Consider the following 25,394-nt stretch of genomic DNA (forward strand, 5'->3'; position numbering starts at 1 on the left):
CCCGTGCATTCATCACTCACGCTGGCTCACATGGTCTGTTTGAGGGACTGTGTCACGCCGTTCCCATGCTGATGGTGCCGCTGAACGGGGACCAGCCGGACAAAGCTGCGAGGATGGCCAGCAGAGGTGTAGGAATCGTGTTGAACATTTTAGACATTAATACAGAAACTCTTCTGAAGGGACTGAAGGAGGTCATCAATGACAGCAGGTGAGGGAGTCAGCAGACGGCTCACAATGTGATGTCTGTAGCTCTACATGATTCTTGTAATTTACCCAAAACCTTCCACTTCGGTCTACGAAACATTTTTTTCAAACAAGCAAGTCTTTAGTAAACAGGTGACAGTCATGGGTATTTTTTATGGGACGTCAGGTGGTTGGGTGGGGTTCTATTTGTAGGACCACCGTGCACACACAAACATCTGAAGACTATGGTGACTTTCTGGGGGTGGCTGTAGCTCAGGTGGTAGAGCAGGTCATCTACTGATCGGAAGGTTGGTGGTTCGATCCCTGGCTTCCCCAGTCTGCATGCCAAATATCCTTGGGCAAGATACTAAACCCAAATTGCTCTCCGATGCATCCATCGGAGTATGGATGTGTGTGTGAATGTTACTTAGAAAGCACTTAGAAAAATGTGCTTGTGCGAATGGGTTAATGTACAAGTTGTGTACAGCGCTTTGAGTGCTCAGAAAGAGTAGAAAAGCGCTATATAAGAACCAGTCCATTTACCATTTCTATTTGAAAGTACTTAAATTATACGATCAAAGCTGTTTTACTTCAGTATCTTTAGTCATTTTATATTTTTGGTTCATTGTTTTAGACTTAGGTTCTTATAAGGATGCAGGCTGGAAATCATATTTAATTTCATATACATTATTGAAGTGTGGATGGCTTTTGGGGTGTCTCATTTCACAAATGACTATTCTATGTGTAGTGATGATTGCAGCTACATGAGGGTGACTCCTTGGTGGTCACGCACACCAAAGAGTGTAACACTGGCTCTGAATTTCCTGTATTAGCACAGTCTGACTTTCATCATTTTTTCAAGCCTGAGCATCAGAAACTCTTTTACTGATGTCCTCAGAAATGTCCTTTATTTGTGCCTCAGTGTATTTCTGAGTGTTTTGAATATCAGACTTGGACAGATCCCTGTGCTTTAAACTAAAACAGGGTGCAGGCTTTCATACTTTCTCTCCTGATATGCAATGAGTGACTTTTTTCCTAAATAAATTAAAGTCTGTCATTTGTTCAACTGGGTTCATGTATCTAATTTTAGGACTCGTGTTAAACTTGATTAAACTTGAACTCCTTTATTTTTCAAGTAACTTGACCAACACTGGTTAGTACTAATGTAATTTCATATTCCTGTCAACTGCTGTAACAAAATAAGTGCTAAATATGATATTAAGTATTTCCCATCTGTTTAATGTAATCAGGGATCTTTTAGAGTCTTTTATGAGATAATGAGTTCAAAACAGACACGAAGAGGTTAAATAAATAAAAACACCCACAAATGATATTGTTCTGTTTTACAGTTTTATTAAATTTTGCTCATAGACTTACTGACAAGAGCATTGGAAAGAAAAACAATATGTACATTTCAGCAGCTGGAATGTTACAAATCTTTACCTCTGGACACTTGTAGTGCTATTAATTACATACAGTTATGTGCAGATTCTTAATAATTAGTCACACACTACAAATACAGTGCTTGATAATGCTTGTGGCTTAGAGTCCACGATGCCTTTTGGCGTGGGGATTTTGTGCTCTTGCACGTCCCATGAGTGAATCAGCGTTTGCTTTATGGGTCGACCAGTTCATTCAGAGCATCCAGGTTCTCCCCCTCTGGAGCTTCAGGCCATGCACTGTGGTCTGGAGACAAACACAAGAATTTAGCTCCTCGTACTAAATCTAATATATACTGGGAAGACTACAGTGCAGTTGTGTTAGAGAGCTATACGTACTCGGTATCTCCCACATGGACTTATACAAACTTTGTCCCGCATCGACCTTCAACGTGGCTCCAGAAATGTAGGAAGCAGCAGGAGAGAGCAGGAAACACACTGCAGATGAGACCTGGACAACGACGGCAATTCAAAAATTGTTCAGTACAGTTGTGCTTTAACCTTTCTCCTTCTATTGTATAGCTTCACAACTTCTTTATATCCTAATGCTGTTTATGGAGCACTGTGAGACCTTTGGGGTCTGAGTTCATTTTTCGTTTTTCAGAATTAGAATTACTCCGACTTATATGTTAAAGTGATTCTGTCAGACTTTTTTCTCTCTAACAAACCTCTTCGGGCACTCCCAGCCTCTTCGAAGGAGTGAATGGGACGGACATCTTGAAAAGATCTGGTCTATTCCCTTTATAGTTCTCCATCGCTGTTTTGGAAAAGATTTTACCCTGCAGCCAAACAGAGAGATGAAAATCATACGAATCTTGAAAAACTGAAACAAAACTGATTACGTGCTGAGCTGTACGCACAGGTGCAAGAGCGTTGATTCGGACCCCCGAGGCTGCCCACTCGATGGCGAGACTCTTAGTTAAGTTATCCACCGCTGCCCTCGCTGCTCCTGTGTGGCTGTCGGGGGGGGAGGAGACACACCACGCAGCAGGCAAATATGATATAATACAATGCAATATTTTATTTATTTATTTATTTACTTTTAGTTTTTAACTGTGTGACTTTGCAGGTTTGTGTGTGAATAATGAAACTGTTCTTACGCCGCGTCTGGGAAGCCGTTCCACATGTTGGCGATGATGCTGACGATGGCGCCTCCGTGCTCCTTCATCCATGCTGTGTAGACTGGAGGGGAGAACAACGACGGTCACGCTGAGAGACCAAACCACAAACACCAAAGCCTGTGTTATCTGTGCCCGGCTCACCCTCCTTGCAGCAGTGGAAGGTTCCTGTCAGGTTGGTGTCTACCACAGCCTTCCAGCCCTTAGAGGACATGTCTTCTGCAGGGCTTCTGAACTGACCTCCTCCGTTGTTCACCAGAAAGTCTATACGGCCATATCGCTTCAGCACTGATGACACAAGAGCCTTCACCTTCAAATGACAGAAAGACAAAAAGAAAATCAGCCACTTAACGCACTGAAACGAGCAGCAGATGCAGAGCTGCTCACCTCCTCCTCGCTGCGGATGTTACAGGGCAGAGCAGTGACACTTGCAGGACTGGAGGGAGGGATTTTCTGTCTCATCTCCCGAGCTGCTGCCTCCAGCCTGTCAGCCTTTCTGCTGGAGATCACCACACTGCAGCCTGTAGACCAACAAGTGAGCCACGAAAAACAATTACAGCACTTTCCAAAATAAAGCTTCGAGTCATTTTATTGTGAAACAACACTGACAGCCACCAGATGTTTGGTGTTTCCAGCTGTTAGCGAACACTCACAGCCACACTTTCACAGTGTGCCTGCGCGCACTTGACCGCGGTCACTGGTGCGACTCTTACAGACTTGTTTGTATCTGTGTCGAAGTTCACTTGCTGTCACTCAGCTGCTCCTCACTTCAGACTCTTTGCGCTACAACAACTATTAGAACTCACTCACCCAGCTCCAGCAGCTCCGCAGAGATAGCTTTACCGATCCCGGTGCCTCCACCCGTCACTATTGCAACTTTATGCTTGAACAAGCCCGGTCGGAAAACACTGGAAGCCCCCATGCTTGTTGCGTGGTACCGCTGAGGAAGGCCGAGGGAGTCAGAATTTGTGATGCGGCATAAAGGAGCAAAGCAACTCAAATCGGCTCTCCGTGAGCTCTACTGGTTCCAGTACTTCAGCCTGGATGTAATAGCACTGATGACTACTGTGGTCCATGTTTTAGTAATGCTGACCGCAAAATGTATGAAGCTGTGCTTCCGTAAAGTGAGACGAAAGTGGAAGCGTGAATAGGGACAGTTTTTTGCTGGAATTACTGTGATGTTGTAATTGTAACAAACCCAAAAATGCTGGTATTGACAATTTTCACTTCCTCGGAAAAAGTTAACAGCGATTAACTACCTTTAAATAGTTAATTAACATTATCACTGCATTACCTGCCTGGTTAATATCACCGACCAATTAGTGGATAATATGTCAATTAAACCTCAACTTCACACATACAGGAGGCAAGCATTACGTTAGCAAGAGGCGTTTTTCTGTTTGCATTTGCTCTAACATTTCTTTTCAAACGCCCCTTCCCTGTCGCCTGCTGTAAGAGCGAAACTAAAACGCACACAGGCCAAAACTGCGAGAACAGTTTGTAATCATCTACATGCTGTCGAGAGCTTACTCCCATTTATAGTAATGGGGATCACATTCTTTGGTTTCTCAAGTGCATTTAACACAATTAATCAAGAACAGATGCAGGAAACCTTTGATACCACATGCTGTAACCCTCTATAGTACAACATATCTGCCAGGCAGAGAATCCCTTTCCACATATTATCATTATTAGTACTAATGTCATTTCATATTCCTGTCAACTGCTGTAACAAAAGAAGTGATAAATATGATATTAAGTATTTCCCATCTGTTTAATATATAATTAGACATCTTTTAAGACTCTTTTATGAGATAATGAGTTCAAAACAGACACGAAGAGGTTAAATAAAACAAATAAAAAATACAAATGATATTGTTCTGTTTGACAGTTTTATTAAATTTTGTTCAAAAACTTACTGACAAGAGCATTGGAAAGAAAAACGATATGTACATTTCAGCAGCTGGAATGTTACAAATCTTTACCTCTGGACACTTGTAGTGCTATTAATTACATACAGTTATGTACAGATTCTTAATAATCGTCTGTGAAGGTTCTCAGTCATCCAGGTCATCATAGTCAAAGGAGCTTGCAAAGAAAAGCGTCTGGACTTCTTTAAGTTACTTGAAGACGTCTCACCTCTCATCCGAGAAGCTTCTTCAGTTCTATGGTCAAATGGTGGAGAGTCCCAGATTTAAACCTAGTGGGAGTATCCCCCCACACAGGGACAAAAGGACCCCCTGATGATCCTCTAATCGCCTGAGCCAAGGTGTGAAACTGGGTGTGTGTCCCAATCAGCCAGAGTTTCGGGTGAGCTCATTGCTCTCTCCTCTTTTAAACCATCTGTCCTCTCTGTCCAAAATGTGAACACTGGCATCCTCGAAAGAGTGACCTTTGACCTTAAGATGCAGATGGACAGCTGAGTCTTGTCCTGTGGAGGTGGCTCTGTGTTGTGCCATGCGCTTGTGAAGTGGCTGTTTGGTCTCTCCAATGTAGAGGTCTGGGCATTCCTCGCTGCACTGTACAGCATACACCACATTGTTAAGTCTGTGTTTTGGAGTTTTGTCTTTCGGGTGAACCAGTTTTTGTCTGAGCGTGTTGCTGGGTCTGAAGTACACCGGGATGTCATGCTTGGAGAAAACTCTCCTGAGTTTTTCTGATACACCGGCTACATAGGGGATGACAATGTTGTTGCGTCTGTCCTTCTTATCCTCCCTCGCTGGTGTCTGATCTTCTTTTCTGTGCCTCCAATCTTAGAAGAGGTTTACAAGTTTGTGGACAAGGCTCAGCGGGGCCAACACTCTAAAGGAAAAGAAAGACAATGCAGGAAATTTCACACCTTGCTTTCAAAAACACACACTCCTCATGCAGATTTGTGTGTATATAATGAGGGAAACTGTTCTTACGTCGCGTCTGGGAAGCCGTTCCACATGTTGGCGATGATGCTGACGATGGCGCCTCCGTGCTCCTTCATCCATGCTGTGTAGACTGAAGGGGAGAACAATGACGGTCACGCTGAGAGACCAAACCACAAACACCAAAGCCTGTGTTGTTTCTGGGCCCAGCTGAGGAAAACCAAGGGAGCGTAGCACCAACAGCGCCCTCTTCTGGATCTCTTCCGGTAGCTTTTTGCTTTATCTCTGTAACCTTTGAAAATACTGCAGACCAAATACCAGTTTCCTTCACTTCACTGATGAGTCTTCTGAGGAGGAAATGGATATTGAGTCTAACAGAATGAGCCCCTCTTACTGCTCTAGCCACAATATTCTGAATTAGTCGGCCAGGGCTTGCACCTGGGTTTAGTCCTTTCTCCCCAGTAAATGCATGGAAGATGTTCATGTCTGATAATTTAATAGAAGAGGTGTTGACAAGAGGCACAAAGAGTAGCCACAGACAGGGGAAAAGAGTGGAAAAATGTAATCAAACATCCTGGCGTTCATTTGATTGACCATTCTTGCAGGAAGTGAGAAGAACTGGGATGTACCAGTCGGTGTGTTTTTTGGGAGTCCTCTGCATAACCAATTGTTCAAGGCCACTATGTCAATTCAAAGATTTAAACATATTGACCGTTTCTTGCACATTGATGACAAGAGGACCAGAGCCTACCGACTGAAAATAAACCACATGGCAGCTTTCTGCTACATATGGGGCCTGTTCCTGGTCAACTGCAGGCAGAAATTCATCCTCAGTGATTGTGTTACAGTGGATGAACAACTTGTGCCTTCCAGAAGGAAGGCCCAGCTTCTGCAGCATATGCAGAGCAAGCATACAAAAGTGATACAAAAACTGCAATTTCTTAAAATTAATGAAAAAATAAATGCAAAATGTTTTATGAGGAATACCTGGAATATGAAAATATAACAACTCTTCGTTTTAAGGATTTTGAAGAATAACAACCAAGTTTATAGCAAAACGCATTGTTTCTATTTGGGGTCATTTTTGACCCCACTTGTGGAAGAGTGTAGGTATTGGTAGGTTGTGCATCCAAGGGTTAAATACCCTTTCTTATGATTGGACACATCTGTATTTAAAGTTCAAGACTTAACAAGCTAATTTTGTTGTGTACCCAATTTTTTGCACAGCAGGTTTTTACATTAAATTTCATGCAAGTAAATACTGCTTCACTAAAAATCTTTGTCTGGAAAACACAGCAGTACTCAGATATTCCTAGAAAATAAAAGACATACCACTGTCATCTTTTTTGGTGAAAACAGAGTGAATTATTATGATGCTGAGAGGGGTTACCAAATGTTTTCGTGAGTGTAAATACTATTTAATTCATTTAAATAAATGTTTCTGAGCTCCATGGAACAGGTTGGATCAGTGTTAGATTTTAGTTTTGAATTTTAGTTTTTTCCCCTTCCAGCCCAAAAAGGTTAGATTATTTTGGTTTATATTTACTGTTCATCATCTTATCAACAAATTTGTGTATATTTTCAACCTAACCATTTGATTCATTAAAACTGTATTTTTGAGCAATGTCATTTTTCTCAACAAAAGGGTCCTAATACAAGTCCCACAGCGATGGAGCAGTCAGCAATGTTGACTTGTCACAATAAAGCTTAAACCAGTTTGGCTGAGCTCTTTCTGCGTGGAGTTCACAGGTTGCATGTTTTCTCTCACAGCACCAAGACGTACAAGGTTAACTGATATCATTCTAAAGCGATTGTACAAGGATGGATAAATTGACATCCTGCCTGATAATCAAAGGTGTACGGGTGTAACACACATGTATTTGCAGCTGTTACAGATATAGATTAGTTATAATTTCACATCAATGTTTCCTTTAACTTTGCAGAGATATTCCCACGTGATGCTTCACTGAAACCAAAATGTTACCCATAGATCTCATAGACCCCCTGTGGTTTCTCATTTTACCCCCCACCCAAAAAGACCTGTTTCAGAGGGTTTAGAGGTAACCTGAACTCCACCGAAGTATCCTCAATGAAGGGCTATTGATGAGTCTTCTTGCAGGTTACAACTCTCGCACTTTCTATTTTACAGCTGCACAGTAACAAACGTACAAAGACACAAACTCCGCTCCAGACTGTTTTATTTTTGGATGTTGAGGACATGTCCAGCTCGGTTAAATGATAGAAAACAAAGTCCCAAATCCACCAGCTATCATGGTCGCTGGTTTACTGGTCCTTCAACTCCTTCAGCCTCCTGATAGCGGACTTGACTGTGACAGCAGATGTTGTGCTGCAAGAGAAGGGGGGAGGGGGCAAAGAAAATGATTAGCTTCTACAAACACAACATCTTAATGTTTTTGAAGGACGGACACGTTGCTCTGTAGTGAGAACTACTTTGGTTTTTGTGAACTCGCCGAGAACATGAACATTCACTTTTCTTTGAAGCCTTTTAGCATCAACGGAGAAACAAGCATTTCCACTTAAGTTATTGTTTTGTTACTTATTAAACTGAATGCAGTGTTGCTGTAATTCATTTTTATTTTTTAAACTTGCTGCTATCTATCCAGCCTCTGCATTTACTACCTGCTGGTTTCTGTCCAGGTTACTACTGTGCCAGTTCTTGATATTAGTAAGCTCCTTCTCTAGAGAAGACCTTGGCCCACAGCCTGATGCACTCAAGCACCAAATTCTTGGACTCAAATTGTTAACAAGTCTTCCTCCTGCTATCTGGAATCTAACGAAACCATGTGGAGAACTGGTTCATGTGCCACAGTCGAGCAAAACGCCTACCATCACCAGCGGTAGGCCAAGATACGTGGAGCTGGAGTATCAGAAGCTTACCGGAGAGGGAGCTGGTTATATAGCTACATCACATTTGTCATGCACCATATAAATGCAAACTGCGTGTAAGAAAGTGTGTGCACAGCACAAAGCTGGACACATACCCTTTAAATGATCACTCAGGCTGAGTAGATTGAATTTCAAAGTTTAATTAGGTCTCTAAGATGACTGGAGACCTTTTTCAAAGTAATGTAGTGAGTGATATGAATGTTCACTGAGTCAACTCTGGCTTATTTATTTCAGATGGACACAATTATTTACACCTGATGACCATTAAAGGCTTTAACACCATCATCACACAGGTGTTCTGAGTGTAGAGGGGCACAATCAATGCAGGTGGAGGGTGAGCAGAAAACAAACAAAGAATCCTGCTTTCTCCGTGGGCACACTGTCACCCAAGTTATAAAAACTTGGTTGAGAAAAATAAGAAAAAAAAAAGACAAACAGCTGAGGGAATTTTTGAACCCCTTTTCTAATCATGACTTCAGCGTCTGCAGCAGTCGAATGACAGAATTAGACCAAAGAGGGAAAGTAACCTACTTGTAAGTCCAGGCACCTCCAGCCACTGTCTTTCTACAGGACCCACAGTGCCAGATTCCAACAGCCCTCCTCTTCATCTTGGTCTGTTTGCATGGTGAGAACACAAAAGTGGAAACTGTCAACTTATCTGGACACGTCCTTGAGCACTACAATTATGTAATGTAAGCAGCGTAGTCTGCAGAAAGCATTTCTAACACTCCAACACTGACCAGGTCTTTGCTACTGTACATTATGTGGGTGGTCTCCACTGTTGTCCTTACCTTTCCGCAGAAAGAGCAGGTGTACTTAGCATGCTGGGAGATTTCAATTTTCTTCACCATCTTCCTCAGCGATGCGCCATAACGTGTGCCATATTTACCAACGATCCCCACCTTCTTGGTGCGCTTGGCCTGTGGATAACATGAACACACAGTGAGAAAATACAGTAACCATGGGATTTTGTGGTTTAAAACTACAGGCAAATGGCTTCAGCATTCTGACGTTACTACCAACTACAGGAACAAGTGTAGGGAGAAGCGCCCAGGGTGGCCCCAGAAAGCGAAAAAAGTTACTTCTGACTATAATCCTGCAAAATCTGAGCAACAAGGGTGAAGAAGCTGCTGTCACCATTAGCCAGCCAACATAAGCTTCCTTTCAGCAGGTTAGCCAAAATGCTAACGAAAGTCAACTGAGCAGTTCTCGTTTAACTGTATCAAACGAACACTTTTTGGTGGGGCATTACACATTTCAGTTCAGACTTATTTAATTGTGGGCGCTCAATAGAAGACCGGGACTTAAGGAGCTAGTGTCACTAGCCTGCCCGGTACTTGGAGCTCACACAGTTTAGCAATGGTGGCCGCCATTTCTGCCTCAATGGAGAATGAAAACATCGTTTTTACTCCTGATCCAATCCCAAAACAGACATAAATGAAGGCTAGGTATGGCAAAAAAGGTCAACGCGAAACCTCCTAATAAGCGATTATATCATTTATAGCAGTGAAACTGTAAGATTGACAAGGATTAGGAACGGAACAAGCTCTGCTCACCATCGTTTCAGTGGGAGACGTAAGTCCAAAGAGGGATTGCTTAACGCGCAGGCGCGATTTACTCAGTCCGTTTACGCTGCATTCTGGGACTTTGAGTTTTCATACAACGCAGACGTTGTACAAAAACGTACAAACATATACAAACGTATATTTTCTAGCTCTGGTATTATAGCTAAATTAGAATATTTGATAAAACAGCGTATTTTACGGAAAACTATAAATAAAAGATATTAACCCGTTACCATGGACGCTTAAGCTGATATGCGCATGCGTATTAATGTGGCGTACGACAACATCCCTGCGGCTGCGAGTTGAAGTGTTTGGTCAATTAGCTTGTCACGATGTGGCTTTTGTTGTTTGTGAATATTTAGCCCATTGAAAATATTATTAATTTAAAAGGAAGTTAAATGTTTTGCTATGAAGCTAACACGGAAACTGGTTCTTGCTAAAGCGAAGGCCTCCGACTTGGAGAGCGTGAAAAAACTGAACTGCTGGTAAGTGCATCCATTTTGGCATACCAGTAATTTTGTTGCCCTTTTAATTACATAGTGATCATTGACGTGAACAGGTACCATTTGTGTTGTGTCTCCTCCTGTGGTAACGTTAGGTTACATTTTATTTTTGCAGGGGATGCAACTTGACTGATGTGAGTAGCAAACTTGGATGTCATGTTTACTCTGACAATTAATTTAGTGTTCATACTTAATGAAAGTTGCATGGATTCATGTGTCTTCTCAGATTTCTATCTTCGCTCAGATGCCAAACATTGAAGTGCTGACACTGAGGTAGGTTTGCCACACACATAAAATCATCACAGTCACAAATGCACAGACTCATTTGGGACGACCCAGTAACACCAGGCTATGATTCTCTTTCATCTGTCTGCAGTGTCAACAGCATCTCGTCTCTCTCTCCTCTGGCTGGCTGTCTATCTCTGAGTGAACTCTACCTGAGAAGGAACATGATCCCCTCGCTCTCTGAGCTCTCTCACCTGAGACCGTTAACTCGTCTCAGAGTGCTTTGGCTAGCTGAGAACCCGTGCTGTGGAACTGATGCCACCCAGTATCGCCTCACAGTGCTTCGCTGCCTCCCTCGTCTCCAGAAACTCGATAACCAAGGTGACTGTGTGATGTTTTGGGGCCACACTACCCTCTGCTTACCTCGACTGTTTAAGCACTTTATTAGCAGCCACTCATCTTCCTCATGAAAAAGTTGAGGTTGAAAATCAGTGTCAGATCTAGGAAGTTAAATTGAAGTCTGACTCTTACTGTAGCTATTCTTCTATGTTTCCTGTGTACAGTAGTGACAGATGATGAAATTTCACTGGCTCTCATGGAAGGTGAAGAGGTCACAACACCCCCAGGTAGTATCCAGAACCAGCATACAACCAACGGACTACAGGATGCAGAGACAGAGAACGACCCTCTAAACTACAACATGGAGGAGACAAAGTAGGTCTTGTGGCCTGAAACAACTTATAGTTTGCAGAACATGCGGAAACTGTAAAGTAAAATTAACAGAAGAAAATATTTCTGTTAACTTTTGTTTCTAGCAAAATCAGAGAAGAGCTGGGAATGAAGCCACTTTCCAGAGACAAGTTCTCTTCCCTTTCCTCTCCATCAACCAGAGAAAGCAAACCAATCAAAAAGGTAGCTCCTCTCATCACTGTGTCCCTTAAAATTTTTGCGGGCCTATTATGCTGATATCCAGCTCCATCCGTTTTTTCCTGGACTCTACTAAAGTAGCTTTGTATGTCACAGTTCAAACAAACGCTCCTCTGTCTTAGGCTGTAGCTTGGTGCCGCTTTTCAGTTCACTGAATGTCTGAAGCGAGCTGTTAAGCCAGCTTTCTTCTGATTGGCCACCCCTCATGATCAAAACGTTCAAGCATAGAAAGTGTATAAGAGATGTGTGTAACCGCCTCAGTTGTTTTCGGGACTCTGTATTTTGGAGCCTCCACTTTAGCTCTATGGCGATCTAGATTTTTCCACCATTTGGTTGGCATTATCAGCTGATGCTAGCAGCAGCATTTATAAGCTGTACATGTGTATCTCACAAAAACCCATAACAAAAAACGAGCATTCAGTAACAGACTAAGAAAACTGTGCAATTTACTGTGCTAGCTATATCTTCACAGCAGACCATATCATTTTTTCAGACAATTTATTTAATTATGGCAACAACTGACCAATACAATAGAAATGTACAGTTTAGTGTCCCAAACTAGCAAAGTTGAAGTCTAACCAACCGAGTCCACGCCACTAACTTAAGGCCAAATGCAAATGGGTGAGTTACTGTTGGGTACTAGATTAGTCAATACTGCCATAACAGTACTACTGTGCCTTTGGAGCATATTACCCTCCTAAGACCCAAACTCTTCCACGGCATGCATTTTTAACTTCTCTTTGATATTCGGGCATATTGGGACACGATGAATATAAAAACAAAAAATTACCAGATTTTTTTTTTTTTTAACCTAATTTTTGTTTCTAAGTGAAATGAGAGCCACATATGAGGATATTTAAAAATATACGTTTAAAATTTCGATAGAACAGTAGCAGTATAATGTCCTCGTAAGTGGATATCAGGCCCTTGTAGAGCAAACTTGAGTATTTTGGTCTAAATAACCCAAAATGTGATGTCCTCATATGTGGACGCCAGGACCTAGGAGGTTAATGGTATTATCTAAGAAATAATATGACCTGGTGCATAGTTGCATAGCACTAATTAGCATCTATGTGTTTCTTTGTGGTGCACTCATACTGTTTATGGATCCAGTTTGCTAACCAAGCTTGGTAGCATTAGATGATAACTTGGCACTCCATCCTGTTGGTGGAATAATATCACTTAGAGTAGTATGAAGGCTGAGCTTTAAGGTTATAGGACTGCATGCCCTATGCAGAGGATTACTTGAAACTGACCTTGCCTAATATTAGCATCCTGCACTGCAGGTGTGTACATAGGACAGATGATGTGGAAAAGCATAATAGAGCCCATAGATCTATTTATATTGTGAAATTCATTCAAACCTGGAATGTTTGGTTTGTATCTGCCAGCTAACAATAAAACTTGTGTTTTCAGTCGCACGCTCTTGATGCCGTTTTGCTGCTGCTGAAAGATTTGGATGAAGAGGAGCTTCATGTTGTACACACCGCCACACAGAACAGACTTCAGATGTACACACTGGACTCAGAAAGGCTTACAAAGACAGAGCAAACACAGAAAACAGCTGAAATCCAACATTGATACGTTTCACAGCATGCGCTCAGGGCTAACCCCATCCTTCCACATTTAACACCAAGCTCAGGTTCATAAAAGGTGCCCACTTTGTCCCATTAACATCTGCCTGCAATATGCATGGCATGTGACTACTTCAGTTCCAGCTTTCACGTGTGGACTCATCAGTTCCCCTGCTGTTTTTTTTTATAGCTGCATGCCTTATCGCGTTGTAAGAACAAAAGATTATGTTTTGCTAAATGTAAATCTATTTCTGTAAAGAAAATAAACAGCAATGCATTAACTTTAAATGTTTTTATTTACATAGATGTTGGCTGTATACGTGAATGTCAGAGGTACAAAAAAATACATTTAATCTATAATTTAAACTGTTCAGAACCCTGGGGCTCACATCTTATTCAAATGTAACTGTGCTGCTGCACATCTGCAGGAAGAGATGATTCATAAGTCTGAAGTCTCGTCCACTCAGTCACCCTCTTCGTTCTCCAGGAAATCCATCAGTGTGCTTGCATCCACAGCAACAATCAGGTACTCTACTCCATCTGCTCCCTGAAGCAAAGCAAATAAATGTGATAAGCACCAGGTACTGCAGACACTTAATGAATGAGAGTTGGGGAATTCTAAAGTGGAAGTCCACCTTGCGTGTCCGTATCAGTTTGTGGTCTCTGAACTCGGTCAGCTGAGTCCTCAGCGTGAGGTCAGAGTTCACCAAGAATGCCTCTCGACATCGCTGGTAGAAATCCTGGAATGACAATCCTGCACAGAGGACAAACTGTGATTACAAACTGCACTAGAAAACGGAGACATAAAAGCCAAATGTGAATGCACACCTGTGTATGAAGGATTATCTTTGTTTTCCAGCTGGAACTTGACCAGCAGTTTAAAGATTCCTCTGCAAAAAGAAAAACAAGCAGTTAAGTTTTTTTTCCCCCAACAGCTCTGTACATAATGAGAGACGTCAGACTCAAACAGAATTTAGAACAGAAATCAGAAATGAGTGAATAAAGTCACAGCAAAGACAATGGTTGTGCTGCCCTTAAGCCAAAAGAAACAATATCATTCTCAACAACAAACAACCACATTCCCTATGAGTCTAGTATATGAGTCTATACTATTTTTCTTGGCTTCAGTGTCCTGGTAGAAAAACACTTGCTGTGTTGTCACTCTTGAAATAAAAGCTTCATAAACTCTTTAAAAGTTTTGAAAAGCTAAAAGTTTTGAAGCACTTCTCACAATAAGATTTGACTGTCGAGTCTGTACATGCAGTTTTTTGAAACTGGTCTGGGCCCATCTAAGACCACAGATGAAAACACCTGTTGACCTTCTGCAGTTTGCACACAGACCAAGGCTGTATCCCAATTCAGGGTCTGCAGCCTTAAAGGCCGCATTTTAAGGCCGATTACGTCACAGCGACGCGACGAAGGCTGTCCCAATTCGAAGGCTGCTCGAAATGCGGCCCTCGAATGCGTCCTTCATTTCCCTGAATTTTAAGGATGTGGCGGTGTAGACTTTGTGGCCCAACACATCCCAGAATGCATAGCGCAGCGGTGGGTGTGGATAATTTTGCCGAAAAAAAACGGCGGATGAGGGGCACCTGAAGAGTAAACTTTAAGTAAGTACTGAATATTATGTCACTTATTTATGTGCAAATGTTTAATAACGAAGAACATTAAAACATTCCTGTTGGCCACATGTCGGCAAAGTTATGTGACATAAGTGATGTTTGTACTAACTTGGTTTTAAAGCCTTTACTTTAAAATATACGCTGTTAAATAGCTGAGCTTAATCTTACAGAGAATGATCAAAGTAGTAGAAACAAACAAACAAATGAACAAAAGATTCTCCTTCATTTCTGTCAAACAATGCTGTATGAAACGTTTCCAGCTGTTAGTATCATGGTTGCTAGGCAACCTGGGCAGCGCGACGGAGGCTAGACCGTCTCATTTCACAAGCCTCGCACTTCCGGACTTAGCGGTCTTTGAGTACGCGGCCCTTGAGGACCGTTAAGGCTGCGTACTTTAAGGCTGCAGACCCTGAATTGGGATACAGCCCAAATCTGGGAGTGGATGAATGATTGCAATCATCTAGATTTACTCCCAACTAGATAATAACAGCTGCGTGGTGAAGATAACCTTTCTTTGATTTCTCAAGTGCCTTTAATATGTTTCAGCCACTGCTACTCAGAGACAAGCTACAGGAAATGTCAGTAAACACGTTCATCTCATCCCAGCCTGTGACTGCTGACCGAGGCTTTGGTTCAATCATCTTTGCAGAATTGTTGTAATTCAGCCAGGTAATTTCACAGCATCTGTATCGGATTCAGGTCAGTCTTCATTTTGTTTTTCTGAAGCCGTTCAGATGTGGACTTGCTGTGTGTTTTGGATCATTATCCTGCTGCAGATCCCAAGTGCTCTTCAGCTTGAGGTCATGAAAAGATGGCCGGACATTCTCCTTCAGTATGTTTTGGTACACAGCAGGATTTATGGTTCCATTTACCACAGCAAGTCTTTCAGGTCCTGAGGCAGCAAAACAGCCCCAGAGGATCACACTTCCACCACCATACTGTTGGTATGATTTTCCTTTTCTGATATGTTGTGTTACTTTTACACCAGATGTAATGAAACACACACCTTCCAGAAAAGTTAAACTTTTGTTTTTTCAGTCCACAGAGTATTTTTCCAAAAGTCTTGGGGATCATCTGGGAAAACTGAAACAAGCCTTTACGTTCCTTTTATTCAGCAGTGGTTTTCGTCTTGGAGCTCTGCCATGCAGCCCATTTTTGCCCAGTCTCTTCGTTATGGTGGAGTCACCAACACTGACCTTAACTGAGGCAAGTGAGGCCTGCAGTTCTTTGGATGTTGTTCTGGGATCTTTTGTGACCTCTTGATTGCGGTGCTCTTGGGGTAATTTTGGTAGGCTGGCCACTCCTGGGAGGGTTCACCACTGTTCCATGTTTTTTTGCCATTTGTGGATAACAGCTCTCACTGTGGTTTGCTGGAGTCCCACAGGTCCCAACTCTTCCAGACTGAAAGATCTGAATTATTTCATTTCTCATTTGTTCCTGAATTTCCTTGGATTGTGGCGTGATGACTGGATTTTGAGGATCTTCTAGTCTGCTCCACATTGTCAGGAAGGTCCTATTTAAGTGGGATTGGATTTTTTTTCCCCTTAATAAAGAAAACCTTGATTTTGAAAGTGCATTTTGTATTTACCTGTTTTATCTTTGTCTAATATTGAAATTTGTTTTATGATCTGAAAACTTTAAGTGGGACAAACATATAAATAGGAAATTAGGAAGAGGGCAAACACTTTTTACACCACTGTATTAGTGATGGGCAGGAGCGCAAAACACAATTGGATGATTTTGTGGAGTGGACTGGGAGGAATCACAAGGAAGCTAATATGCGAGCTAATATTTCTCATCTGATATGTCATATTTAGATCCTAGTATTTCAATAACTCATTAGCACCTCATTAAGATCCTCCCATGGCTCTCTCCTTGTTCATTTAGACAGAAGATTAAAAACAACTACCCAGTAGGTCTTTGGAGTTACCTTGCATTGGGTGTTAAGCTGCGAAGCACATGTGTGAGGGAGGACAGAGCCAGAGCGCCAGTCTGCTGCACCAGGAGGGAGTTTTCATACGATGTCTCCTCCGAGTAGTGCTGGAACGTCACACATTCCCACCACAGCCAGTTAAACTGGCTCTGCTTAAACTGGTCCCACACTGAAAACAAGCAGGAGGTATTCAGGATAGATTTCAACAGAATTACCACCTCAGTGCAGACTATTATGAACACCCACCCAGTGGAGCATTGATGTGGTCTAAAGAAGCCACCATGTGCAAGTTTGGCAGGGATGCCAGCTGCCCCAGTGCACTCTGGGTCTTCTCTCCTCGCAGCATGGGTCCGTCTATATTATGGATGAGCAGGTACACGTGCAGATCTGGGCCTGAGAGGACATTGGTGTAAAACATGCGGTACAACCACACATGCTTGGGATGCACAGGAGTTTGATGGGCTTACTGTCTTTTAAGGTCTGGGAGATAAACTGGATCTGGTCTGAGGGGGTTCGGAAAGTTCCCTGGTGATCCAGAACCTCACACGTCAGCGCGTTTAATATCTGTGAGAATTGAATTTTCATGATCAGGGATATTTATTTTATTATGCAATTTATGCAAAATATTTTCATGTGTGTGTGTATACTGACTGATTTAAGAGTAATGGAAGGGAAAAATCCATTAACCACAAGGTGAATTTCTTGCGACAGATGAGACTCCCTGAAGTCTTCCAGCAGAGCTTTTTTGCTTCCCAGACCGTAGACCAGCACGCTGAATCCCAGCCTACACACAGACAGGCACAGACACTTTGTACTGCTCTTAAAACACCAGAAAATTCACACAACTACGTTGCAACCTCACTTACTGTAACTGTAACATCCATTTGCTAAAGTGGATTCTGTGTTTGTCGTGCAGCTGCTGGATCTCTTTTGAGTAGCAGGATTGTTTCCCCTCCAGAAGTCGGACCAACGTTTCCTGCAAAAACAAAAATAAAGATAAATTCACACTAAATCTATTAGGAAAGCAGCTCATTTACAATGTTTCAAAATGCAGTTAAAAACAAACCCTGTCAAGTTTAGGGGTGTTCAAACGCTCCAGAGTTCGGTCTGACGTCAACACTTTCGAGCTGCCGTGAGCTTCGAAGTACTCCTCAACCATACTGGGCTGGTTCTGAGGTTCAGGCGTGCTCTTGCTCTTCTTGGCAGGGGTCTTGTAGAGAGCTGCTGATAAACCTTTACTGGGAGTTCTCGGGGTGGTCACGTTCTCTTTATCCTCTTTCTTTCCTTTCTGCTCTTCCTCCAGCCCATCTTCATCATCGTCCTCACCCGAGTCAGAGGGTGAAAGCTCGCTGTCGCTGTCTGACCGCAAGCTCGGAGCTAAAAAACAAACAAACAAACAAAACATTTAGATTAGAGGAAAGGTGAAATTTTACTTAGAATGAATTGAATTATTCCCAGTCAGACTCACTTGCTATTCTCTTCCTGAGCCTGTGTGGTGTTGTAGAGACAAACTGGACCTTTTTGCTCTGCCGTTAAGTAAAAATAAAATAAAATTCTTAAGTTGGCACCAGAGGTTGCTGGCTTTGGACTAAGAGGTTTAAAGGTTTCTATGGTCTCACCTTCTGTGGTGTTCTGCTTTCACCTCTAAGGTCTGAAATAGAAGAAAAGAAAATACTTAACTGTGAGAAAATGAGCAAAAAGATGAGTATACGGAAAAGGTGATGCAAGTTTATTGTACTCACTCCGCCCCGTTCGACTGGGGGTTGAGGGTTCAAAGTTTGGAGTCGCGCTGAAGTTCACGCTTTTTCCAGGAGTCCGAGCCAGCTCACTTGCTGTTTATGAAAAGTGTGCAACACAAAATGAGCATATACGGTGTCTAAAGAAAGAACTGGTAGGAGATGTATAATGTGCAAATGTTTTCCGATCTATGTGAGAAGAGAATGGAGGCTCTCACCGGTTTGGGCCATGCTGTGGCTGCGTTTGACTTTCTGAAAGGTAAAGATGGAGGATCCAGCCACTCTTGACAAGCCATCTTCATCTTCTGTAAATCCAAGAGAAAACTGGTCATTTTAAAATGAATTTAAAAAAGAAATAAAGAAAAAGCCTCAGATATTTTTCATGCATTTATACAAAGCTAAAATTTCACAGCATTATGGATGTTCAAATTTCCCACCAAAAATTATTTTAAAAAGATTTTTAAACTCATGTAATCAAACAACCTATATGCCAGTATTGATAAGCATATAATATGTCAATATCAGCGATATAGTCACTCTTACAAACACACTTAATGTGTGCAATGGAGTGAAACTGAGGTGTACAGAAAGTCTCCTGCCATAATCATAAGTACCTCTGTGACATGAATATTTTTTACAAGGCTTTTGTAAGGATTTGAGCTAACTATATGCAGTCTGTCACTAAATTGAATTTCAGCTGGTGAACCAGCACTTGCTAAATTCCACATTTGTACTTTGCTTGACTGTGTAGACTTAGAAAATCAGCCAACGTCTGTCTGCATTTTTCCAAACGTATTTGGGTAAATCTACAAAGAGCAGTAAACCTGAGTCAGCAGCATCGTCAGCTGATCACGGTCTGTCTGCAAAGAAAACAAACCTCCAGGTGAAGAAAGTCATTACCGCTGCTCAGCACTCACCTTCTGCGTTATCTGTTCCTAAAGCTTGGACATAATCCTGCTCATCGTGGACTCCATTTTCATCTCCATCATGTTCCGCATCCTCTCTGCATCCCCGTCGTCCAGCTGGGCTCTTAAACTTTACCATCTTCTGAACGGACCCGGCGATGCTCTGCGCACCTTATGGAGGTACGCACAGTACGGAAAGCGGAGTCAGAGATACACAGAAGTGCTCGTAAACTAACATTTCTACAGTAGCAGAGCATCCATACCCTCCTGCTTGTCCACGATGTGCTCCAGGACATCGCCATCCCCGATGAACTTCACCTCCAGCACACTCATGACTAAAGATAACAACGACAACCAGCGCGACTTTAGTTAGTTGCTCGTAACACTACAACATATAATTTGCTTTTCAGAGGTGTAGATGCTAACGCAGGTTTTCAGTCAGTCCGTTTCTATTCACGAACAGTGTTGGGCGGCCATTCTTCTCAAACAGCGAGAAGCAGCCCTGCTTCAATCAGCGGCCACACGCCGAAAGTCCAAATAAAAGTGGGAAATAAAAACAGAAACAAAAACGCGTCTAAAGCGACACAACTTACTGTACAGCGTCAGTACCGCCACACAAAAATGTAAACACAACTTTCATACAGTGACAGCACGGCAGTGTGCTGCTGGGACAAGTTTCCGCGCCATCCCGCTGAAGTTTTTAAACCACGTGACAAGTGAAAGGTCATTCAGTGGCCAACTGGAACGCTGCTTCCAGCTAAAACCACATTTCCCAAAATGCACTTCGAACATCAGCTCAGTCTGTGCGGCTAAAACCCTACAGGGGAAGGGTTTTTACCGACTGATTAATTATTATATTTTCAATAAGTAATGTAGGTTACTATTAATGCGAATGATGTATTTTCTGTAATATTAAAAAAATAACATTTATCACCAAGATATTTTTTACATGTCCGTTCAAACGCTGGCACTTATTTATTCATAGATTACAGAAAAATAGAAGATTAAAGGGGGCCAAGAAAATGTTTATTTTGATAGAAAAAATAAATCACAAAAGTTTGTAGTTGTATATAAAAGGTCATTCATACACATTTATTAGCATTGGTATTAATAGCTTATAGCACAAGTGATATGACTTTCTATGAAGTCATCACTAGCTAGGTCTCCTTGTAGGCAGTGAAAAAGTGACAAAACAGGTGCAGAACACAAAAATTAATTTTAAAGACATAACATTAGTGGAACATGGTTTCTGTTACAGTATGAAACTTCTGAAGCCCACAGTAAGAATATTTTCATTAATTATATGTTTTACCATCAAGATGGCACATCTCACTAACAAAGAAGGAATTGCTGTATGTGTTTCTAATTTCTAAACAATTTGGAATGAGTCTCTATATATCTCATCTGTCCCAAAGAGACAAGAAAGGGGAGACATCGTCCAGCTCTTCACCACCCGCGAGTGGGCGTCCACTTCCCTACCAGACGACCCTTGGAGTGTACATGGTACACAGGATGCATCGCTGCTGTTGCACATGACTGCAGAAAAAAGGCATTGTCTGACAACAGGAAAATGTACAATAAAACTGATGTGTCAATAAGATGTGCTATAAATCATTCAGTACTAACGTGGTAGGGAATCAGTGTGAGCAGAGAGCCCAGGGGGTATTTGCTGTAATCCAGTTGTCCTGAGATGGGCTCCACTCGTCCATGCTCCTGGGTCATAGACAACAACCTGGAGGGACACGCCAGTCACATTTAACATTGGTACTGAGAGTAAAAGAGAAAAAAGATACTAAAATAGACAGAGATTTTTTTATTTTTTCTAAAGCATTACTTGAGGTTTGGAAGCCCCTCGATCACAGCGTATCCAGTGGGAAGTTTTCCACCTCCGTCCAAACTGAGAGAGACAAGCAAGAGTAGGTGAAAGGTTAAGTTACATGGTTGTTCCAAAACAGAGCTTACACTGATGATAGCAGTGATGAGTAAAACAAAAACAGAACTTAGGGGATAGGTATTAGCTACCATTGAATGAAGTTGAACCCACCTAATTCCAGCCCATCCACAGTCAATCAGGAGCTGGTTCCTGTGTGGACAGTGACCGATGACTCTTGTGAGAACCCTCACAGCCACATCCTCCAGACAGCATGAGCCAATCATAGACTGCTGCACATCTGCATGCCACAAACATACATTTAAAAGAAATTGTTATTTAAAGGCCCTTTTGAAAAATATATTTTAAGTGTGACATGTCTCCTGACTATTCCTCAGCTCAAAATACCAATAAGGTCATTTATCCTGCCATACCTATAGACTGTTTAATAAACCTCCGCTCCAAACAGGCTGTTTCAGCGCCTGTAGCTTTAAACGTTGTCGGGTCCCGAAGTCAACTAGAAACATGTCGGGCAAGTAGACAAAACTAAGAGGCAGCTATATCATGACCTTAAGAGGACAGTACTGTCGGGGACTGTTTTTATAAGGCAAAGGGCTCTTTTGATTCTACGCTTCCCATCTGATGTGAAGTCAAAGGGCATAGTCTTTGTCATGTTTACTGAGTCACGCTGGGGATATTGAATATACACAACAAATAACGAAAAAGTGGATTTTACACGTCACCTTTAAACTAGGAAACAGTGGGTCTATGTGTACACACCATAGAAGACGTAGTTTCCTGGGTGGACCTCGCTCAGCTGCGCCATGTCTTTGACTGGATGGCTACAGGAAGGGGTGGAGCCAATGCTCGACTTACAGGTGATGCCAACAGCCCTCAGTCTGACACAAAAAAATCCCAAAACAAACAAACAAAAAACCAGTTGAAATGCAGAATTATTCTCCCAGGTGGCTCCAAAAGAGAGTCAATCACACCCATGAGAAAATGCTCAAATTTAGAGCAGAAACATGTTTACAGTCTGGTGCAAAACATGGGATACATCATTTTTAGATATGATGTATGATTTCTTTGTTGCTTCTGGAAACAAAGCTGCGTGACTCAATACAAAAAACTTGTGGGCTGTGAAACCAAAACAAAGATGTTAAAATTTCTCATAAAAACTAATTTTCAAGAGTATGAGCAACAGCTGTTATGTCGTGTGCGTTCTTAAATAGCCAGTGAGATAAAATTATTGATTAGAGCAGCTTTAATGAGTCAGTGTATTTTTTTAAGCTTTCAGCTTACTTTTCCATGAACTGCAGAGTCAGTTTGGTGGTTTCCTGGGCAACAGCTTGTATTTGCTCAACTCCTGTGCAGTAATAGGTATTCCCACAGTGGGCGTACACTCCTGTCAGTTCCACGCCCTCCGTCTTAGCGATGGCTTCAGCCAGTTTGAGCGCTCCTGGCTCCGAGTGCAGAACGCCAGCTATGACAAAGAGCCGACACATGATCAATCCTCGTGTTAACAGAGAAGTGAAGTGTAGCTCAGGCACTTATGATTAAATCTATTGCGGTTTCCCTGCACGTTTACCTCTCCCATTGCCACAGTCGAGTTTGAGCCAGACGTGCCACTGCCGGCCGTCTTTCAGGGGTCTTTTTCGGAGCTGCTCCAAAGCATCAGGATGGTCCAATAAAATCTGGAAGAGATCCAGTCTCTCTGACAGGGCTGCACAACGCTCTACCTAAAGACACACAGAGACATACATTAGAAATGGCACAGAGAGCACAGCAGGGACATTAACAACTAACAAATATAAAAGTAATGAGAAATTATGTCAAAGTAATGGCATAGAACTGGAGCTATTTTACATGCAAGTGCTATGGCGATATACATGTATCATATATTTACATATATGTATTGTTGCAAGTGATAATATTACTAAGTATGATTCATAGTTGATACATTTTCAGCAGGCTCAGTTATTAATAATATATTTTTTCCATTTCTAATGTTTTACAGCTTTTATGATTTCACAGAATATAAAACAAGGACACATTTAAAGTGTGAGCTGAGAGAACCTTATCAAAGGGAATAGAGTAGGCATAGAGGATGTCCTCATATCCATGGTCAGCATAGAAACAGGCCTCTGCCAGGGTGGAAACCACTATGCACCTCTGTGATCCACCCGTCATAATGTCAGCACACTCACTAGACACACACAGAGACCTCATCAGAATCCTGTATACACAGCAAGTCTGTAAGCATGTGCTGTGTGCGTGTCTATGCATGAGCGTATGAATCCATACAGGGTTTTGTGGGTCTTCATGTGTGGACGAAGCTGGACTCCCAGTTTCTGGCAGTGCTCGATCATCCTCTGGGCATTCCTCTTCGCTTTGTCCACATCCACCACAAAAGCAGGAGTACACAGGGCTGAGAGAGGATCTCCCTCCATACTGGCAGCACTGGAGTGCACACACACACACACACACACACACACACACACACACACACACACACACACACAAAGCACTTCAGATATTTCCCATGCAATTAAATTCTATTGCATGATTGGCTCAACCAGCATATTTCAATAGTTATATTTATAAGTATCTGCTATACATGCACGAATCAGCAAGTAAACTTCATTACACTTTGGTGTAGTTTTGCAACGTCTCTGATTATGTAATGCAGCGCACTTTGAACTTTGACAACACTAACTTAAAGTTAAACACTAACTTTACAAATGCACTGCAACTCATCAAATTGTATGTGATCCAATTCACTCTTTAAGCAGTTTTTTATTCCTCCTCTTTTTGGTACTATAAAGACCTTCCGATAATATTATCGTGCATCATAACGATAGATAGAATAAAATCATACTGCTTTCGAATCTGCATAATAGAGTTTGTGAAACAGTGAGGGAACCACCAGCACATTAACAAGCATCGGAAACAACAACAATAACAACAAAAAATGCAGACAAATGCAGCACAAACCACAGTTTACCTTTTCAAAAGAGCGAATCTGTTTTTGCAATGGAAGTTCCGATCACATTACTACGGTGTCCTCGAGGAGTCAAAAATAATGAAAAAAGTACAATCAGGGAGAACCTTTTGCAAATCATAAAATAAATCATAGAAAAAACATCTAATATATCTGGTAGTTAAACTCGCAGTAGCACAAGAACAGAGCAGGAGGGAAATAGAGAGATAGCGAGCCAGGGACAACAACAAGAGACAACATCGTCACGTTGGAAAGGTATAGTCATCATCATCCACAACTATTTTCAGTTGTAGATGATAAAGGATTCAGAAAGTTTATCCATGCAGTGAATCCTATGTATGCGATTCCAAGCAGGAAAACACTCTCCCAAAAATCATCCCAGACCTATATGACAGAGAATGTGCATCTTCTTCTTGTTTTGCATATTTTAATTTATGTTTTATTGTGCTGTGGTTTGCAGTGTTTTGTGTTGTTTCACTTGAAATTTGTTTAAAAGGAAAAAGCAGAAAATTTAACAAGTTAAAAGTTGAAATGTAAATAGTTTTTTTGTATTTTATAATTTATTTATTTATTATTTATTATTATTTATTTATTTATTTTATGTGGAGGGAATAAACAAAAGTATACTTACAGTGGCCCCTAGAGACAAAGCAGTACAAACTCCAAAGCACAATGGAAATGCTCCAGGATCATAGTGGCTACACAAGCCAGGAAGTACTAACGACCAGATTTGGTGTGGTAGTAACAGGTAAATGGACTTTTGTTTTTTAATCATTTGAATACATATGAGTGTTTGTGTATAAATACACAAACAATACACATATGTTTCAATTGTGTAATTTAAGGTAGCTCTGTTTTGAAAGTTCAGTTAATGCAAGCAACGTGTTTTGGAGTCTAAGGTCTGTTGATGGCTGCATGAAAGCATTTTTTTGTTTTTGATGCAAGCTACCCAGAGTCATGCGCTCAGCTTGGGAATTTTTTTATAAATTATAAATTTTTTATAAATTTTTTATAAATGTAATTTTATAATA

The 25,394-nt window shown here is 41.6% G+C and overlaps 5 protein-coding genes across 7 annotated transcripts; 1 reads left to right on the forward strand and 4 right to left on the reverse strand.

Moving 5' to 3' along the window:
* Positions 1–1,505: 1,505 nt before the first annotated feature.
* LOC146498268 (peroxisomal trans-2-enoyl-CoA reductase-like) lies at positions 1,506–3,831 on the reverse strand. 2 transcript variants are annotated; one of them, XM_085140185.1, is made up of 8 exons: positions 3,551–3,831; positions 3,128–3,261; positions 2,885–3,050; positions 2,723–2,804; positions 2,483–2,579; positions 2,291–2,401; positions 1,962–2,073; positions 1,506–1,869 (listed from the first exon to the last, which is right to left on the reverse strand). In XM_085140185.1, exons 1-8 carry the CDS (start codon positions 3,660–3,662, stop codon positions 1,799–1,801), a joined length of 885 nt encoding a protein of 294 aa, XP_084996311.1. In that variant the 5' UTR covers positions 3,663–3,831; the 3' UTR covers positions 1,506–1,798. The 2 variants fall into 2 exon arrangements, with proteins under 2 accessions (XP_084996311.1, XP_084996312.1); XM_085140186.1 differs by lacking the exon at positions 3,551–3,831 and adding an exon at positions 3,394–3,542.
* A 3,945-nt stretch (positions 3,832–7,776) lies between these two features.
* On the reverse strand, positions 7,777–10,189 carry rpl37a (ribosomal protein L37a). The gene is made up of 4 exons (XM_085140190.1): positions 10,059–10,189; positions 9,294–9,422; positions 9,034–9,116; positions 7,777–7,942 (listed from the first exon to the last, which is right to left on the reverse strand). Exons 1-4 carry the CDS (start codon positions 10,059–10,061, stop codon positions 7,879–7,881), a joined length of 279 nt encoding a protein of 92 aa, XP_084996316.1. The 5' UTR covers positions 10,062–10,189; the 3' UTR covers positions 7,777–7,878.
* Positions 10,190–10,314: 125 nt separating this feature from the next.
* cfap410 (cilia and flagella associated protein 410) lies at positions 10,315–13,577 on the forward strand. Its single transcript, XM_085140187.1, has 7 exons — positions 10,315–10,552; positions 10,686–10,704; positions 10,797–10,843; positions 10,947–11,176; positions 11,359–11,509; positions 11,611–11,707; positions 13,139–13,577. The coding sequence occupies exons 1-7, from the start codon at positions 10,476–10,478 to the stop codon at positions 13,301–13,303; spliced, it is 786 nt and encodes a 261-aa protein (XP_084996313.1). The 5' UTR covers positions 10,315–10,475; the 3' UTR covers positions 13,304–13,577.
* On the reverse strand, positions 12,397–20,215 carry orc2 (origin recognition complex, subunit 2). Of its 2 annotated transcripts, none has more exons than XM_085140180.1 (16): positions 20,086–20,215; positions 19,756–19,827; positions 19,505–19,663; positions 18,806–18,892; positions 18,594–18,683; positions 18,471–18,502; positions 18,320–18,377; positions 17,918–18,228; positions 17,718–17,827; positions 17,503–17,635; positions 17,319–17,415; positions 17,098–17,244; positions 16,849–17,020; positions 14,125–14,186; positions 13,932–14,050; positions 12,397–13,843 (listed from the first exon to the last, which is right to left on the reverse strand). In XM_085140180.1, exons 2-16 carry the CDS (start codon positions 19,823–19,825, stop codon positions 13,760–13,762), a joined length of 1,731 nt encoding a protein of 576 aa, XP_084996306.1. In that variant the 5' UTR covers positions 19,826–19,827; positions 20,086–20,215; the 3' UTR covers positions 12,397–13,759. The 2 variants fall into 2 exon arrangements, with proteins under 2 accessions (XP_084996306.1, XP_084996305.1); XM_085140179.1 differs by having other exon boundaries at positions 19,919–20,193.
* Positions 20,216–20,496: 281 nt separating this feature from the next.
* On the reverse strand, positions 20,497–24,476 carry LOC146498272 (D-serine dehydratase). Its single transcript, XM_085140184.1, has 10 exons — positions 24,367–24,476; positions 23,667–23,822; positions 23,439–23,568; positions 22,951–23,101; positions 22,665–22,845; positions 22,143–22,261; positions 21,537–21,663; positions 21,327–21,389; positions 21,119–21,224; positions 20,497–21,028 (listed from the first exon to the last, which is right to left on the reverse strand). Exons 2-10 carry the CDS (start codon positions 23,810–23,812, stop codon positions 20,939–20,941), a joined length of 1,113 nt encoding a protein of 370 aa, XP_084996310.1. The 5' UTR covers positions 23,813–23,822; positions 24,367–24,476; the 3' UTR covers positions 20,497–20,938.
* Between the last annotated feature and the right edge of the window lie 918 nt (positions 24,477–25,394).

This window comes from Neolamprologus multifasciatus, chromosome 18 (assembly GCF_963576455.1).
Source record: "Neolamprologus multifasciatus chromosome 18, fNeoMul1.2, whole genome shotgun sequence".
In the NCBI taxonomy this organism is placed as follows: Eukaryota; Metazoa; Chordata; class Actinopteri; order Cichliformes; family Cichlidae; genus Neolamprologus; species Neolamprologus multifasciatus.